The following is a 17,573-nucleotide window of genomic DNA, read 5'->3' as shown; positions in this document are numbered from 1 at the left end:
AAGTTTGTTCAAATCATGACCCCCGGGGGTAGGATGGGGCCACAATGGGGGATCCAAGTTTTACATAGAAATATATAGGAAAATATCTTTGAAAGTCTTCTTCTTAAGAACAGTAAAGCCATGATTGGTCATATTTTCATGGAAGCATCCTCAGGTAGTGAAGATTCAAGTTTGTTCAAATCATGACCCCCGGGGGTAGGATAGGGCCACAATGGGGGATCCAAGTTTTACATAGAAATATATAGGAAAGTATCTTTAAAAATCTTCTTCTTAAGAACAGTAAAGCCATGATTGGTCATATTTATATGGAAGCATCTTCAGGTAGTGTAGATTCAAGTTTGTTCAAATCATGACCCCCAGGGTAGGATGGGGCCACAATGGGGGATCAAATTTTTACAAATGAATATATGGAAAAAAAATCTGCTGCTCAAGAACAACAAAGCCATTTGTTATATTGATATGAAAGCATTATCAAGTAGTTTAAAATTCAACACCCCCCTCCCTGTAAACTTTTCAATACTGTACTGATTTTTGCTTTTTCTCCTAGCCAATGTGCTCAGGTGAGCGATGTGGCCCATGGGCCTCTTGTCTTAAATTAGTGTTTAGCTCAGTTTTAATGAAACCATTTAAGATATTTTTAACAAACTTCATATGCTGATACATACTGATGAGAATTATTCAACTGCATCAATATTTTTTACCTTGACCTTTACTTTGACCTTGACCCTACTTTTCTTAAATAAGTTTTTAGCTCAGTTTTAAAGATATCATTCAAGATAGTGTTATCAAACTTCATATGCTGATACATACTGATGAGAGCTATTCAACTGCATCAACATATTTTGACCTTGACCTTTCCTTTGACCTTGACCTCACTTTTCTTAAATTAGTGTCAAACTTCGTATGCTGATACATACTTGTGAGAGCTATTCAACTGCATCAATATTTTTTGACATTGACGTTTCCTTTGACCTTGACCTCACTTTTCTTAAATTAGTGTTTAGCTCAGTTTTAAAGAAACTATTCATAATAGTTTTATCAAACTTCATATGCTTATACATACTGATGTAACCTTTTCAACTCCAGCAACAATTATTGACCTTGACCTTTCCTTTGACCTTGATCTCACTTTTCTTAAATTAGTGTCAAACTTCATATGCTGATACATACTGATGTAAGCTATTCAACTGCATCAATATTTTTTGACCTTGACCTTTCCTTTGACCTTGACCTCACTTTTCTCAATTTGTGTTAAAATGTTGCATTACTAATATACCCTCTGCAGGGCATTCATGTCCTATGGACATATTTCTAGTTTTTGTACAACTTGTGTTATCTATTCCACATCTGGCAGGAATTAGGGGGGTGGGGGTTGATTTTGGCAAAGTTTTCCCCACCCAAATACTGATATCATTTTGAAAGCTATTATTTTGGTAACTAAAATTTTAAAGTTCATCAAAATTGCTATGCAATAAAATAATTATATTCATTGTTCTGACAACAATTCAACAAGTTCCAAAGTTTCAATTATGGGCCAAAAATTTACCCCCCCCCCACCCCCCCCCCCCCAATTTTTTCTTCACACAAAAACCTTCTTTTGAAAACTCCCTTTTAAAAAGAATTTACTTCATTTTCTGCAATTTCAGACAGGTAATGAAATTATTTATTATATAAGATACTGATATAAGAGGCCCATGGGCCACAAACTCACCAGAGTATTTTATATGTACATGCATGCATTTTGACAATTGTGTAGATTGTAGAATTACTGTGGCTCCTTCCCTGATTACACAATAATGAAGGAGAGCATATTTAGAGGCAAACACCTATGTGCGGGTATTTCTTACGACAGCATCTAGTTTACTCTGAAATCGTCACCAGATAAAAATTTCCTGTCATGCTTGTCGTAGATCAGTGTTCCTCATAACAATATTTGCAAACTAACAGGAATTTTACTGATAATCTGTCAGAAATGATATAATTTGATTTCCTCTTGCATACTTTTAGCTTAACTTGTGTTACATTTGACAGACATACTCAATTTTCGTCATTTGTTTTATAGTATTTTTTATCTAGTCAAGAATTTAATAACAGTAATTCAGCATTCATGAATTTCTTGCTTTGCCAGATCGATACTGGCTCACTGTCTCTCAGACATAATGACATTTTTCAATTACTCTTCTAAAGTAATTTGAAAGATTGCAGAGCAAATTCCATTCTTAAAATCTATTAGGTAAAAATGTCCACCCATCTCACTCCGAGTCTTGTCTGTCTATCTGTCTCGACAATTTTCATTTTGCTGTTGTGTTAGCCTCCATTGTCGGTGACCTATTCATAGTTGAATCTTTAAATATTTCAAAGACAAATTAAATTGGGATGTTTTCAAATATTGCCAATGTAGCTTACTTTGACCTTGATCTTTTGATCTTGACATAAATAAATTACAAAAAATACTTCTGATGAGGAGGAGTGATTCTGAAAATAAAGATATTGGGTTGATCAGTCTCGTATATGGCTCAGCTCTGCCACACCATTTATGAGGTTAAAGAATTCTGCAATCTTTTGGTAACTCTAGCATGTGTGAGATGGATAAATTGGTAATATTCAGAAATATTCGTTGGGGATTAAATTTCATTTATTTCGTTATTAACAATTATCAACAAAATTAAATCTGACATGAAATTTTTATGTGACATTATATTAAATAGGATTACTTTCAAAACAAGGAAATTTAATGTCCTCAAAACCTCTTTAGATGACAAGTCAACAAAATTTTATGCTCACGAAAATATGTGCTTCAACAGTAGTGTTGACAAATGGTGCAGTGTTGAATTTATGCTGCAAATGTAAAAGGTAAACAAACAGAGATCCATCTCATACATCCAGTAAACAGAATGAAGCATGAACAGGGCAAAAACACCGACCCCTGGAAACACCAGATATGGGATCAGGTTCCTAGGAGGTGTAAGCATCCCCTGTTGACCAGTCACACTCAATGAGCCCTATTTATTAATCAGGTGTACAGAGTGCTCTGTAGTCAAATTAAATATTAAAGCAATGACCTAATAAATGGTATGAAAGTGTGTCAGACAAAATACAACCCCAAAATAGTTGTATTTACAAACAATGTTTTTATAACTACTGCAGAATTTTTGAAAAGCTGACTGTGAATGAGATTGTTGAAATGCATGTAATATCAACTTATCTGTCAGTAGCCTGCCTTGATTTAAAAATTGATTGTACTTAGAGGATGCTTTTGTGTATTGAATCAGTTGGGGGACCGTAAACACCATGTGCAGGATGTAAGAATATTGCTACATAATTAAGGGAAGTTGATGATGGAAAAGCTGAAGTCATCCCATTTGACATAAAGTTTAGTTATTAGTTAGCCATTATTGTCTATAGTCACTAAAACATCCAAATATGAAACAGATGTTGCAGACTATAGTGTTTTATTTCGAGTTCACTGGGATATATCAAGTTGACAGAGGAATGAAAGTAATTATTGTTAATGATAAACGTTGGTGATAATCTAAATGCCTCATGTGGAAGTTTTTTTTATATAAATTATGCTTTATCGGAATATAAAATCAGGTCAGCTAATAAAAGAACACAATTAGTGCCCATCACAGTTCCAACAGATTGTTGGAAGACCTGGTCTCCAAAGACTATATAGAACTTGTCAATAAGAAAATCCAGCATCTTTTTAAAATCAACTTCAAAGTATCTGTGTATAGAATTGGAATGACTTTTACAAAGTAATTTAGATGACCGATCACAAGATATGAAAATTTACAAGTTCCATTTTTAATGAAGAAGCATCATGAGGAATGAGCATATATCATGAGGAATAGTTGTGTAAAGCATAGAAAAATATATTTTGATTCTATTGATGTTTTAAAAGTTTTGAGATTTTAAATTTTCGAAGTTATTTGGAGTTTTTTTTAGAATCAACATTATTTTGATTCACACATTTCTTGAATATTGGTTTGACAATACTTTAGAAGTTTCTCCTTCACAGCAATTAATTTTTGGTGAGGAGCAAGTCTAGGGGCTTATTGAACATTTACTGGATCCTGCAAAATCTCTTTGTAAGGATTTTTATAAAGTTTTGGAATCTAGTGTATAATAAGTATGATAAATGGAATTTTAAAAGTATTAGAAATTAAACATGATTTTGAAAAATTTTATCTTTTGGTAGGGAACAAATATAGGTTGGATTATCAGATGTGGAAATGAAACTGTAAATTTGTTGTAATAATGAGCCTTACAAACAAAGACTATATTGTGCAAGCTTTGTCAGCTGGAACCAAAACATATTTTTCATGTAATCTCTCTGATTCTTTTATCACTTCTTGTCTACTGAAAAAAGAAAGATATATAGTTCGCATTTTGGCCTTTAATTTTCAAATGCAATTCTTTAATAAATATCTAAAATGCTTTATCTGCATTCTGACAGAGTATCAATTAAGGTCTTTCCCTTTATATTTAGTACTGCATACGTATCCTTGATGGAATTCATAATAGAAATGATGTTCTGTTGCAATGTGAAATATCTGGGCTCCCTGAATTTTAGGACCTTTTTAAATGACAGCTTTGAGGTTGTCATTTTGAACTATACTTAAAATCACCAGAGCTGGCTATAGTTGAAAGAGGAAAAACAAGATAGAACTTAAGTATAGGAGGATTTTGTTGTAGATGGTCAATATCTATGCACTGTAGAGTTTGCGTTTATAATTGAAAATTTAGAGTGCAACGGTTGGGGAATTTCTGTAGGAAATACAAGGTGTAGACTCAAGTATTAAAAAAAAATGATGATTATGGTGCATGCCAGTTTTTAACTTTATAATACAAGTGAAACGAATAATATTGAAAATGTTCATATTTTTCTGGGACAATCCTCATATGTTATATTAATGAGTCTTTAGCTAATGCATGGTTAATAATTATGCCTCTAAACATTGTCATTCGGTACAGTTGGATATTTTCTTGGGGGTTCACAAGCTAATATTGACAGTACTAATGCCTCTATATTTACATTACTGATGTACCTTCATTTCCCTGATGTAAACAATTTGGTGGATGTTTTCCATTGTATAGAAAAGTTGCCTGATCTCAATCCATTAATCCTTTTCAGTCGTCTATCAATGGTCTATCATTGGACTAAATCACAAGCATGGTTAATAAAGGAATATCTGATATGGAGATACCTTCCCTTTAAGTTAACCCGATACCTTGTGTAATATCTGCATACTGCATCTATGAGGTTGCTGCAGTTTGGATCAGATTCAAAGTAGTGACTTTGGGGCTTAAGGTTTAATTATCCTCTGCTCTTAATTCCACCATTTTTTTTTTAAATTACCAACATTGATTTTCATTAACAACAATAGGATTAGATTCAAAAAGAAAATATGATTGAAGTACATGTATGAAGCAGTCCTTGCTTGTTTAGAAATGAATTTTATGTATAAATATGATTTGAAAAAAAAATTGACACTGTGACTAGAAAGAATAAAATTGATTTGAATGCCATTTTTGTGTATACTCATGCGTAGAAATGTGCATGGAGAAACTGGCGCTAAAGTGATGTCACGATAAGCTACAGAGACGTTAATAAAAATGTAACGATATGGTACAGCCCACTAATTGTTTTCCCATAGGCGGCAATGTTAACGTTTCTTCACTTAGCAATGTCCCTAATTTTTGTTCAGCATTGAGTGACCCCTCAAATCAAAGCACATCAAGTTGTCTTTCCTTGGTTAAAATCTTGAGGTGGCATGTTAGATTTGTTTTCCGGCAAAATGTGTCTGTCTGCGTTAACCTCTGAAAATTAAAGTGAAAGTAGGGGAATTCAAGACTTCTCACTGGTGTTATAATACATAAAATAATTCTGCTGATCTTCTTGATAATTTACATCTGCCAAGCTTTTTTGCAAGGGAACATACTCCTTATCAACAAGTATGAGGCTCTGTTTAATACATTATCATAGTTTTTTTTTTATTCAGGTCTGCAAATTAAGGAACTTTCTTCCCCTACTGATTCTAAAAATAATTAGAGGTACATGTATGTACCCAATATAAGGCAGTGAATAATTCAAACATTGAGTATATTTTTGGTGCTTATGAGCATGTAAAATGTAAATGTAAGGAATGTTTTAAATTTTTGTGTGAGTTATTGCTGTGTAAATCACACAGACTTGCACGTAGGCATATTTTTCTTATGAGACCTTAAAAACCACTTGTCACAATAGGCGTTGGCACGATAAAGAACCCTCACTTCTCAGTGGCCCTGAGTGCCCAGTAAAGGTTAAAATTTGAAGCCCTTCACTGGTATATGGATATCTCTATATGAGTGAAAAATTCTTGAACGGGACATAAAACAACATACAATCAATCAATCATGCAACTGGTGATGAAACCTGCAGGAGAAATTGAAATGAAAGACTGGACAGCAAAGTTTTTTTCTGTGAGATTATAAGAAAAGACAGATTTTTTTTTAACTAAGTGAACAGAAAATTGTGGGCCCCAAAATATCAACGTGGGTTAGTAAAACTTGTGAAGTTGGGGACCCACATGGCTCTTAAGGTTTTAAGTGTTATTTGCAACCCTGTCTTAGACACAAAGCTCTGAATTCAGCATGGACAGTAATGGTTATATCTTAAAATCTGATCTATTAACTTCATCTGAAGACAGGATGTAGCTGATTGACTTCTTTCTTAATCTTGTTGACTGGATTTGACTGTCATGACACCATCTTTAGACTGGAATATGTTCTATTTCCATTAGTGAACTCTTCAAAATTAGAGGTGCGTTTGGTCGTCTGACTGGGACAGCATGGTGTTGCGGATAATACGAAACACGCCAATCTCAATCCAATTTTAAATGTTAAATGTATTTGTCATTCTAATTAAAGAATAGAAGAACTAAAAGACATATGTAACAGAGCGAGAACCCTAAATTTATCATCCATTAATAAAAAATACGATATTTCCGAGGTATGTGTATTGTATTTAGATGTACCATACGATAAATAGATACATACGGTCAACAATAGATATACAATGTAAATTGATATTTGTCATTCCTACTCTTGATGTATATAAAGTCCACAACAATAAAATATTTCATTTGCATTTTCTTAGGATTTGTTCATCGACATTCAACATATTGTTTACATGTTTACGTTACGTTTGTCCCAGAAATCCCGCGAGATTTGTACATTTTCCGACTTTTTCACAAAAGAGCGCACTAAGAAGTATAACTCTTCCGTAATGGAAATAGAACGTATTGTCTATCCTGACATCATCTTTAGACATGAATTATCTATCCAGACATCATCTTTAGACAGGAATTATCTATCCTGACACCATCTTTAGACAGGAATTATCTATCCTGACATCATCTTTAGACAGGAATCATCTATCCTGACATCATCTTTAGACAGGAATTATCTATCTTGACATCATCTTTAGACAGGAATCATCTATCCTGCCATCATCTTTAGACAGGAATCATCTATCCTGACATCATCATCTTTAGACAGGAATTGTCTATCCTGACATCATCTTTAGACAGGAATTAGCTACCCTGACATCATCCTTAGACAGGAATTAGCTATCCTGTCAGCTTTAGACAGGAACTTAAGCTATATGCGACCACTTTCTAAGATAATGTGACTACTCTGACCATGAGATCTGTCATATTAAAAAACTAATGAGGTTATATTGAAGATAAGTTACATCATATCTTCTTCTCACTTTTGTTGACTCACTCTTGAGCTTTAAAAATAAATACTTGAGCAGTTTTACCAATCAGATATATGCAGTTAAAACTCATTTACTAGTGTTAACAGTTTTTCTTCCATTATTTAGGTGTGTCTGTGGATGAGGGCTCTGATGAAATCCTGCTATGGGCAATGATATGTGCCTTTGTCACCTTCTTTGGTCTAGGTTTGGCCACTTGTAAATACTTCAGGTAAGATGCATGACTGTCTTTTGGGGCAACAGACTTTCTTTATAGCAAGCATTACTCTAGATCCCCGCATCTCTTAATTATATTCACAACTCAACACAGATATATATAGTAGCTAGTGAGTGAGATGAAACAATTTTGCACTAAATCAAAGTTGATTTAAGAAATTCAACTTAAACAATGGTTTGTCATTGGCTTTTAAGTTTTATGAGCAAATTTATTCCCAAGTATTTGTAAGTCATAGCTGCACCAAATTGCATGGGTGATGCATCTAGAAATGCACACTACCATTAACCTGCTTGGGATGCTGCATCTGACCTTCATTTTCCAGGTGAGTGACCAGGTTAGATATTTTTTAATCATGTCCATTTCCAAGTAACTATCCTGACCAAATTTCCATGGATGATGAATCTAGGGATACACACTATCAGACTTGTTTCAAATATTGTATCTGACCTACTTTTTCCTGATGATTGAACTGCTTAATATTTTTTGGAACAGGTCAGTTCCTAAGTAATTCATTAGCCCTGACTGTACCACACTTGCATGGATGTTGCATCTACCTACATTAAAAGTATGAATAGTTTCTTTGAAACCTAGTTATATGCTCATTGAAAAATAGTATTGGTTGTATTGATACTCATATACTAATCCATACTGAGAAAAAAACTATGCAACTATCTTAAAATATTTTTGACCTTGACCTTCCCTATGACCTTGTCCTCTCTGTTCCTCATTTTACATTTACCTTTAAGTTAGTTTCAAAGAAGCTGTTCAAGATATTTTTACTTAATTTCATACACTTATACAAATTAGTGAGAGTTTTGAACTTTGTCATGATTACTGACCTTGACCTTTCCTGCCATGTTGAGCTCACTATTTCTCATTTTGTGTTTAACTTACTTTCAAAGAAACAAACTTCACACATCGGTACAAATTAGAGATGGCAATTCAAGTATATCATAACTTTCTGACCTTAATCTCATTTTTAGCTCACCTGAGCTGAAAGCTAAAGTGCTTTTTTGATCACCCATTGTCTGACATCTGTCTGTATGTCCATCTGCAAACTTTTCACATTTTCGACTTCTTGAGAACCACCTTGGTGAAGGGGGTCATCCTAAATTGTCAATGAATGGCCAAGCCCCCTTCCAAGGGGAAATAATCAAGAAAAGTCAAAGATATGGTTGGGTCATCAAAAATTTTTCTTCTGAAGAACCACTATATAGACCAGATAAGGTGAAACTTGTGTGAAAGCTTTCTAAGGTAGTGTAGATTCTAAATTATTCAAATCATTGCCCATGAGGTAGGATGGAGCCATGATAGGGGATCAAAGTTGTACATTGGAATGAATAGGAAAAATCTTTTAAAATCTTCTTAAGAACAACTGAATACAAAAGAAACTAATATGTAAACTTTGAGACATAGTGTAGATTCTAAGTTGTTCAAACCATGGTCCCCTGAGGGGTAGGGTGGGACTACAATAGGGGATCCAAGTTTTACACTGGAATATATTGAAACAAATTTTTTAAAAATCTTCTTCTCAAGAACCACAGGACCAGAAAAGGTGAACTTATGTGAAAGGTTCCTAATAAAATGTAAATTCTGAATTGCATGGTCTGTGGGGGTAGGATGGGGCCACAATAGGGAATCAAAATTTTACATTGAAATACATGTAAATAGAATTTATTATTATTATTACTATTATCATTTTAATCTTCTTCCTAAGAACAACTGGAAAAGATGAAACTTATTATTTGAATTCTTACAGTAACTGGTAAAATATAGATTTAAATTGTTCAAATAATTGTAGGGTGGGGTCACAAAAGGGGATCACAGTTTTAAATTGAAAAATACTGGAACAAATCTTATCAAGAGCAACTGGACAAGAAAAGATGAAAAATATTTAGATTAGTGTTCTGATATAAATGTAGATTCTAAATTGTTCAGAACATGGTCCCAGGGGATAGGGTGGGTCCACAACAGGAAATCCAGGTTTTACATTGGACTATAGAAAAAATTTTCATAAATCCTCCCAAGAACCACAATAGAACCATTAATTTGCAAACATTTCCAGGTTGTGTGGATTCTAATTTTCATATTGTAGATATAAAATCCCTGTTAAAGTTTAAGGAGCACGCCAAATAACTATAACCCCATAACGTGGACAGTGTAATCTTTGATTACCTTTGTTTATGAATTATTGCTGTAAGTGTGTAATTCAAGATACATTTTTGATGATAAAAGAGAAAATCAATCAATTTGAAGTTAGTAAATTGAGATAGTAAAGACCTAATTTATCATTCACTGTTTTATTGTTGGCCCCTGAGTAATTAAACCAGATTTTGTACCATATAAGCTAAAGAAGATCATCATCATTTTACACATTCACCTCTAAAAATCAATTTTCCATTAAAAATTTATTAATTATGGAATGAATATATTGATTATTATTAAATGTTATGGTTTACTTGACATGATCAATGTCATTACAAAATGTGATTGCTTTTAATTTCTATGAATTAAGGTTTATTTCCAGATTTGATAGGAGATTTGTATTTGGATGAACGATATCAAACTCTACAATGAAAAAGGTGAAGATAACGGACAGTGAATGATCTCAAAAAAACCTATCTAGCCTATAGCTATCTTGATGAAATCTTAAATATAAGAGAGCTTGTTTTTTTAGCTCACCTGGGCTGAAGGCTCAAGTGAGCTTTTCATAATCTTCCTGTGAATAGCAAATAGCAAAGGCATGCAGATTAGTTATATTTATATGGAAGCATCCTCAGGTAGTGTAGATTCAATTTTGTTCAAATCATGACCCCAGGGGGTAGGGTTGGACCACAGTGGCCTATCAAAGTTTTATATAGATAGGAATATATACATGTACTAGAAAAATTTTCAGTTTTTTTTTCTCTCAGGAACAGCAAAGCTAGGATTAGTCTTATTTATATGGAAGCATCCTCAGTTAGTGTAGATTCAAATTTGTTCAAATCATGACTTATATCACTTATATATTTAAACTTTTCAATTCTGAACTGATTTCGGCTTTTATCTGTGGCCCATGGACCACTTGTTTCATTGTCAACCTAACAAGTGAAACCTTTTGAGAATTTGTTTTATGGTAACTTTAAGCATTAGAGAAATATGCCACAATTCCTGGGTTGCATACACCTCAATTAACCTTTTTTCTCTGGATACAGGCTAAATGCTAGGTTAAAGTCATAGATCAGGTTTGTTAATCCTGACCTTTACCGAAAATGCTTAAATGCAATAAATTGTGCATCTTCTGGATGTAAACTAAATAGTCAAAGCTTACGATAGTGATTCTACAGCTAAATGTGGTTTGATTTAAGTGTTTGAAGCAGTTCTTTTTATCAAATAGCTCCATATAATACCTATACTGTACAGTAGAACATATTGCATGCATGATGCATCATAAGTTACACTTAATCTTGCTGTGGTTGCTATATTTTCTAGATTAGTATAATTAAACTAAATGCAATAAACTTAGGCACCTAATTGAACATTCAGGTGGTATTAAGTCAATTGCCTCTCTTATAGATTACATTTATTGATAGTTTTGTAATCCATGAATACTTACGATTTAAAGAAGAAACCTTCGTTATATAAAGAACTGCGAATGAGAGTATTGTTTTGCCGCCTACCTTCAAGTCATTTTTCAAAAGTTAACATATTTGAATGATTTTTAGCTCACCTGAGCTAAAAGCTCAAGTGAGCTTTTCTGATCACCCGTTGTCTGTCTGTCTGTCTGTCCGTCTAGCTGTCCGTCCGTCTGTCTGTAAACTTTTCACATTTTCGAATTCTTCTCAAGAACCACTGGGCCAATTTTAACCAAACTTGGTACAAAGTATCCTTGGATAAATGGGAGTTTAAATTGTGAAAATAAAGGGCCAAGTCCCCGTACAAGGGTAGATAATCAAGAAAAGACAAAAATAGGGTGGGGTCATTAAAAATCTTCTTCTCAAGAACCACTGGGCCAAAAAAGCTGAAACTTGTGTGGAAGCATCCTGGGATAGTGTAGATTCTAAATTGTTAAAATCATGACCCCAGGGCTAGGGCAGGGCCACAGTAGGGAATCCAAGTTTTACATTGAAATATATAGGAAAAATCTTTTAAAATCTTCTCAAGAACCACTGGGCCAGAAAAGCTGAAACTTATGTGGAAGAATCCTGGGGTAGTGAAGATTCTAAATTGTTCAAATCATGACCCCCGGGGGTAGGGCGGGCCCACAAAGGGAATCCAAGTTTTACATTGAAATATATAAGAAAAATCTTCTTCTCAAGAACATCTGGGCCAGAAAAACTGAAACTTATGTGGAAGTATGCTGGGGTAGTGTAGATTCTATATAGTTCAAATCATGACCCCCGGGGGTAGGGCTGGACCACAAAAGGGAATGCAAGTTTTACATTGAAATATATAGGAAAAATCTTTAAAAATCTTCTTCTCAAGAACCACTGGACCAGAAAAGCTGAAACTTATGTGGAAGCATCCTGGGGTAGTGTAGATTCTAAATTATTCAAATCAGGACCCCTGGGGGTAGGGCGGCACCACAATAGGTATTACAAGGGGGGAAATCTGGTAAAGAACAGCATGGCCAAAGTTACTCAGGTGAGCGATTTGGCCCATGGGCCTCTTGTTCAATTATTTATATAGATATTGCATGGATTTTCACAAAACATAACTTATTTGGGAAAACAAAGAGATATTAACTCTATAATTTTGGTAAAACTTGTGTTTTTCACTATAGAAATCAATGGAAAATGGAAAATATTCTTAAAACACCCCCCCCCCCCCCCCAACCCACCCAAATTGCCTTTACTGTTGAATTAAATTGGTGTAAATGTAGGCAGGAGTTAGCATGCATAATCCTTACAATTTTGTTGAGCTGAACTTTGTAGATTATAGTAATGTCTGAACAGAGCAAGAAATAAATCTTGAGTCACATTCTTCATATTATTGATAGAACTGATGGATTAATTAATTGATTATTAAATGGTTAATTGATTGATTTTGTAGAGACCAGTATGACACACCTGAAAACAAGAAGAAAAGAAAAGACAAGTTGGACCTGCAAAAGAGAGGTAACTGCTAAAATGCACTTGTCTCAGAATTAGATATCATTTGGGTCTTTTTTTTTTACCGTGTCCGGTCACTTTTATTTTATGGAGGACAAGTGTGATATTAAATTTATCATTCAGAGTTGATCATTGCTCTAGTTTCTGATATGTATGAGAGCAGATGATGATGGTGATAAATTCTTTCAAGCAGTTTTTATGCCATTCATATCAAAGAATATTGTAAATTTTAATATAAACTATTGAAAATTAAAAAAAAAAATCAAAAATGTGTGAATTTTTGTCAAATTCTAAATGAATGGTGTGGTTTTAATCTCATTTTTTTCTAGTGAGAAATATTTGATGAAATTATAGTTACATTAAAACATGCTTATAACAAAGTGCCAGGGATGGACAATTTTGCTTCTTTATAAGCATAATTCATTATGATGTTTACCCCTTTATCCCGTGGATATGACTCATTGGATATTTTTTTCATAACCCATAGTTAAGTGCAGTTGTGACGTCACAATGGGTTTTGCGTTAGCGTGATGAAGTAAAATAAAGTGGAGTCCTATATAAAACAGTGTAAAACATTGGCTGTGATGTTTAATACATGGGATAAAAGAATCTCCCATGATTTGTAGTTGGATATGACTTTTATCCAACTCATTGTGTGTTTTTATCCCCTCGCCAAGGCTCGGGGATGAAAATACACAACTCGTTGGATAAAAATCATATCCAACTACAAATCATGGGAGATCCTATATATATCCATTAAGTTTACAATATATTTTTAAGTCATGGGGAATGAAAATCACTTATCTGTAAGCGTTAATTCATTCGCTATAACCATGTTTTACTGTATAAGTAAAGTCGGATAAATTCAATTTGCTGCAAGACTCTCATCTCTGTTATCTCTGTTATGCAGTTACCTGTAATATATCGTGAACAAAAGACTTTTATTTCTTCCATCTTGAAAGAGGGATAGTTTAAAATACATGTATTGCCTATCAGTCTTTCTGTCTGTGAGCCTTTTTTTTTCCAGTGATAACTTTTGATTGTGATGAATAAACGGTGATCATTTTATGGTAAAATTAAGATAAATATTGATTTTCAATGTCAAAAGTCAAAGTAGCAAAATTAATTTTCAGGGTATATAATGGAGAATTCTCTTTACCTTTGGTCTTATGCATTGCCATTGTGAATGACTAGAATATGGTTCTAGTTTGTATTCTCACTTGTTTAAATATTTGTACATGTGGGAGTTTGAAAGTCGAGTTGCTGTAACCATAATCATTAAAGCCATCCAATGATTATTGGAAAAATCTCAATTTCCTGGATTAATGAATGATAACTCGTCTAGGTTTTTGCACATTTTAGCATCTGATAACTGGCCAGTAAATTAATTTTTAAGAAGATTAAAATGAACTTCAAAGCTATTAATAATTGCTAAGATTGTGATGGTTTTCAAGAACACTCGACAGTTCTCTTTGTGGAAACCAATCCTATGTAATAAATATATACATCTTGGTAGCAATGCAGACAGTGATACCAAACAGGACCTTAAACTAATTAAATGTAGAGAAGGGAATTTTTTAAAAGATAATTTGAGCTCGAAACGTTGTTAAGGAACTAAAGTGTTGGTGAATTTTCTGTTGAAGAGAAAATTAAGTGTCTGTAATGTTGTTTTTTTTTTTTTTAACTTAATAGGTAAAATTTTGGGGGTTTTTTGTTTTGTTTTGTTTGTTTATTTGTTTTCATGCCCCTGTAATCAAGATTGAGGGGCATATACCGGGTAGTTTTTGGTCTGTGCATCCATCCATCCTTCCATCTGTCTAGCTGTCTTTGTCTGTTAATCTGTTTGTTTTTGTGCAAAAATTTTAACCTTGCACATAACTTTTGAATGGTTGCGCGTGGTGCTAGGGCTTTCATAATCACATGTGTATTCCCTGTGACAAGACTGTTCTTTGGGTACCAACATGTTTGACCTCTTGACCTTGGAGTTTTACCTACTTATGCAAAACTTTACCAAAATTTACCTTGGTGATAACTATTGAATGGTTGGAGCTAGGGCTTTTATATTTCATAAATTATGCATATTCTGTGTAACCAGACCTTTTTTTGAGTACCTATACATTTTTCACCTTTTTATCTTGACCTTTGGGATTGACAACTTTTGGTAAACTCTAAACTTGGCCATAACTTTTGAACAGTGGGTGCTAAGGTTTTCATATATCATATGTGTATTCCTTGTAACAAGACTTTTCTTTAGGTAACAACATGTTTGACCTCATGAACTTGACCTTTGAGTCTGAACTACATTTGAAAAAAACTTTAACCTTGCCCATAACTTTTAAATGTTTGGTGCTAGGGCTTTCATATTTCACTTATGCATTTCTTGTGACAAGACCTTAGTTTTCCTTTTGTGCCATTATTTATGACATTGTCCTTGGAGTATGACCTACTTTCTGAAAAAAACTTTAACCTAGGCCATATTTTCTGAATGGTTGGTACCAGGCTATTATATTTTACATGTGTATTCCTTGTGACAAGACCTTTCTTGGGTATCAGCATATTTTTGAAGTCTTGACCTTGGAGTTTGGCCTTCATGTAAAAAAAACTTTTAACCTTGACCTTGAGCTGCCATATTGGGACATCAGTGTTTGATATACAAATGAATATTTCTCCTTTATTTCTTCTGCAAACTGATGCTTTATCTACTTATTAACAATAAACTTATTAGAATCGTTCTTTTAAAACCATCTGTTTGAAATATTTCTTAAGAAGTGGGCTCTTCCATCAGTGTAATGTAGAGACAGATCAAGGATACAGTATTTTATGTACTTTCACACATTTTATAGGAATAATTAATGTAGGTTTAAATATAAACAACAAAATGTCATTGTTTGTTAATGCAGGAATAAAGTGCATTATGTATTTTTCTACAAAGTCACAACTGTTACCCCAGCGTGAACAAACACAGAAAGTGCTTTATTATCTAAAATAACTCATTTTCTTTTATCAAAAACATGCAATAAGACTAACATTCAAAGAGAGATAACTCATATTAAAACAATGCATCATATACAGTTGAAATTAAGTTTAATCATCCTTGAAAATGATACTAGGAATTCATTTTTGGAGTGCAGTGAGGGGAATTTTCTCAAAGGCAAGAGACTGATTTAAAACAAATAATCTGATATACTACTCGCACCTTCTCAATAGCATGATATTGAAAATTTAATACTCTATATATTATTTGAAAACTATCATTGCAAATAGATTTTCATTCTAATATGTAGAAATTTAAAGGAAATTTTTTTTTTTTAAAAATTCAGAATGATGTATGTATAGTTTACCAATGTTTCTAATATACCAGCTTGTGAGTATGCCTTATGTACAAAATTTTTTTATTGTGAAAAAGTACTCTTAATTATTTTTTGTGATCCCTTAATAAGATGTTCAGGCCTATGTGTAGGACTCATGCTTATTTGGCTATATTTGAAAATGCATCTTGAAAAAAAAAATCTGCTGCTGGACATTTAGCAGACAAACTGAATTATTATGGAATGGGTAAAAAAAAAAAAAAAAAAAAAAAAAAAAAAAAAAAAAATTTAAATTTGGAGTTAAGACCTCGTTGGTATTAATTTGTGTATTTTGATCAAAATGCTATATATTTTAACATTTCTTAGACTTCAGTCTGAATTTTGCAAATTCACCTCCATGCTAAAAAATAAAAAATAAATTTTTTTTAAAAAGTGTAAGGATAAAATCATGGAAACAAACCTGATATAAAAAAAAAATTGACCAATGATAAAAATATGTTCTTGCATATGTTCATCTGAGTTGAAAATAATATTACATCCAAGTTTACAAGAGTTCACTGATTGAAAACATAATCCAAAAAAAAATTGAGTTTTATATTCAAACTTAACATAAGTTTCTTTCTGCAATAATAAGTAAAATGGATCGGTCAGCAGGCATTGTGCATGATCATGGTTCAAACATAAGCAGTTATAAATAAAATCAAAGCCTTCACCATCATAAAATAGATCTTGCACAAACAAATAATTAGTTAAAAAATTCAAACAAATATGAGGGGTAATCAAAAAGTTCATGAACTAATTGAATTACTTCCATAAAAGAAATAAAATTAAGTTTCAGTGTTTATTATTTATTAAAGTAGTCCTCTCCTATTTTAATGCACATCTGCACTGTTCTGCCCATGCGCGAATCACGTGACATGCTCCGTAGCGTTCTGTTCACAGAAGCTAAAATAATATTCCAGGTCTTATACTTCTTACCTTGCAAGTTATTTTTTACAACAAGAATTGTCCATTTGTCACAAATGGCAAAATCTCCGCAATAGGATGGGTGGATAAGGATATCTTTTCCAAGAATGAGCATGGTGACTATCACAACCCAACTCCTCCATCTTGTGTGCGTCATTTATCCATTGTGGATAAAGTATGGACACCTTCTTTTTATCATATCTGATATGTTTTAAGTCTAAAGTAAATGA

At 33.1% G+C, this 17,573-nt stretch overlaps 1 protein-coding gene across 1 annotated transcript in view; it reads left to right on the top strand.

The window, feature by feature from the left end:
• Positions 1-17,573, top strand: part of LOC133190245 (receptor-type tyrosine-protein phosphatase epsilon-like) — a 91,683-nt gene that overhangs the window by 32,072 nt on the left and 42,038 nt on the right. The window contains exons 3-4 of the mRNA XM_061325754.1: positions 7,871-7,973; positions 13,011-13,075. Of these exons, the coding sequence (XP_061181738.1) occupies positions 7,871-7,973; positions 13,011-13,075 (168 nt within the window). The remainder of the gene's footprint in view (positions 1-7,870; positions 7,974-13,010; positions 13,076-17,573) is intronic.

Source organism: Saccostrea echinata, unplaced genomic scaffold, assembly GCF_033153115.1.
Source record: "Saccostrea echinata isolate AGI-Se365-2 ecotype Australia unplaced genomic scaffold, CSIRO_AGI_Sech_v1 ptg000022l, whole genome shotgun sequence".
Lineage (NCBI taxonomy): Eukaryota > Metazoa > Mollusca > Bivalvia > Ostreida > Ostreidae > Saccostrea > Saccostrea echinata.
The sequence above is the reverse complement of the archived record's forward strand: the minus strand, read 5'-3'. Positions and strand labels throughout refer to the sequence as shown.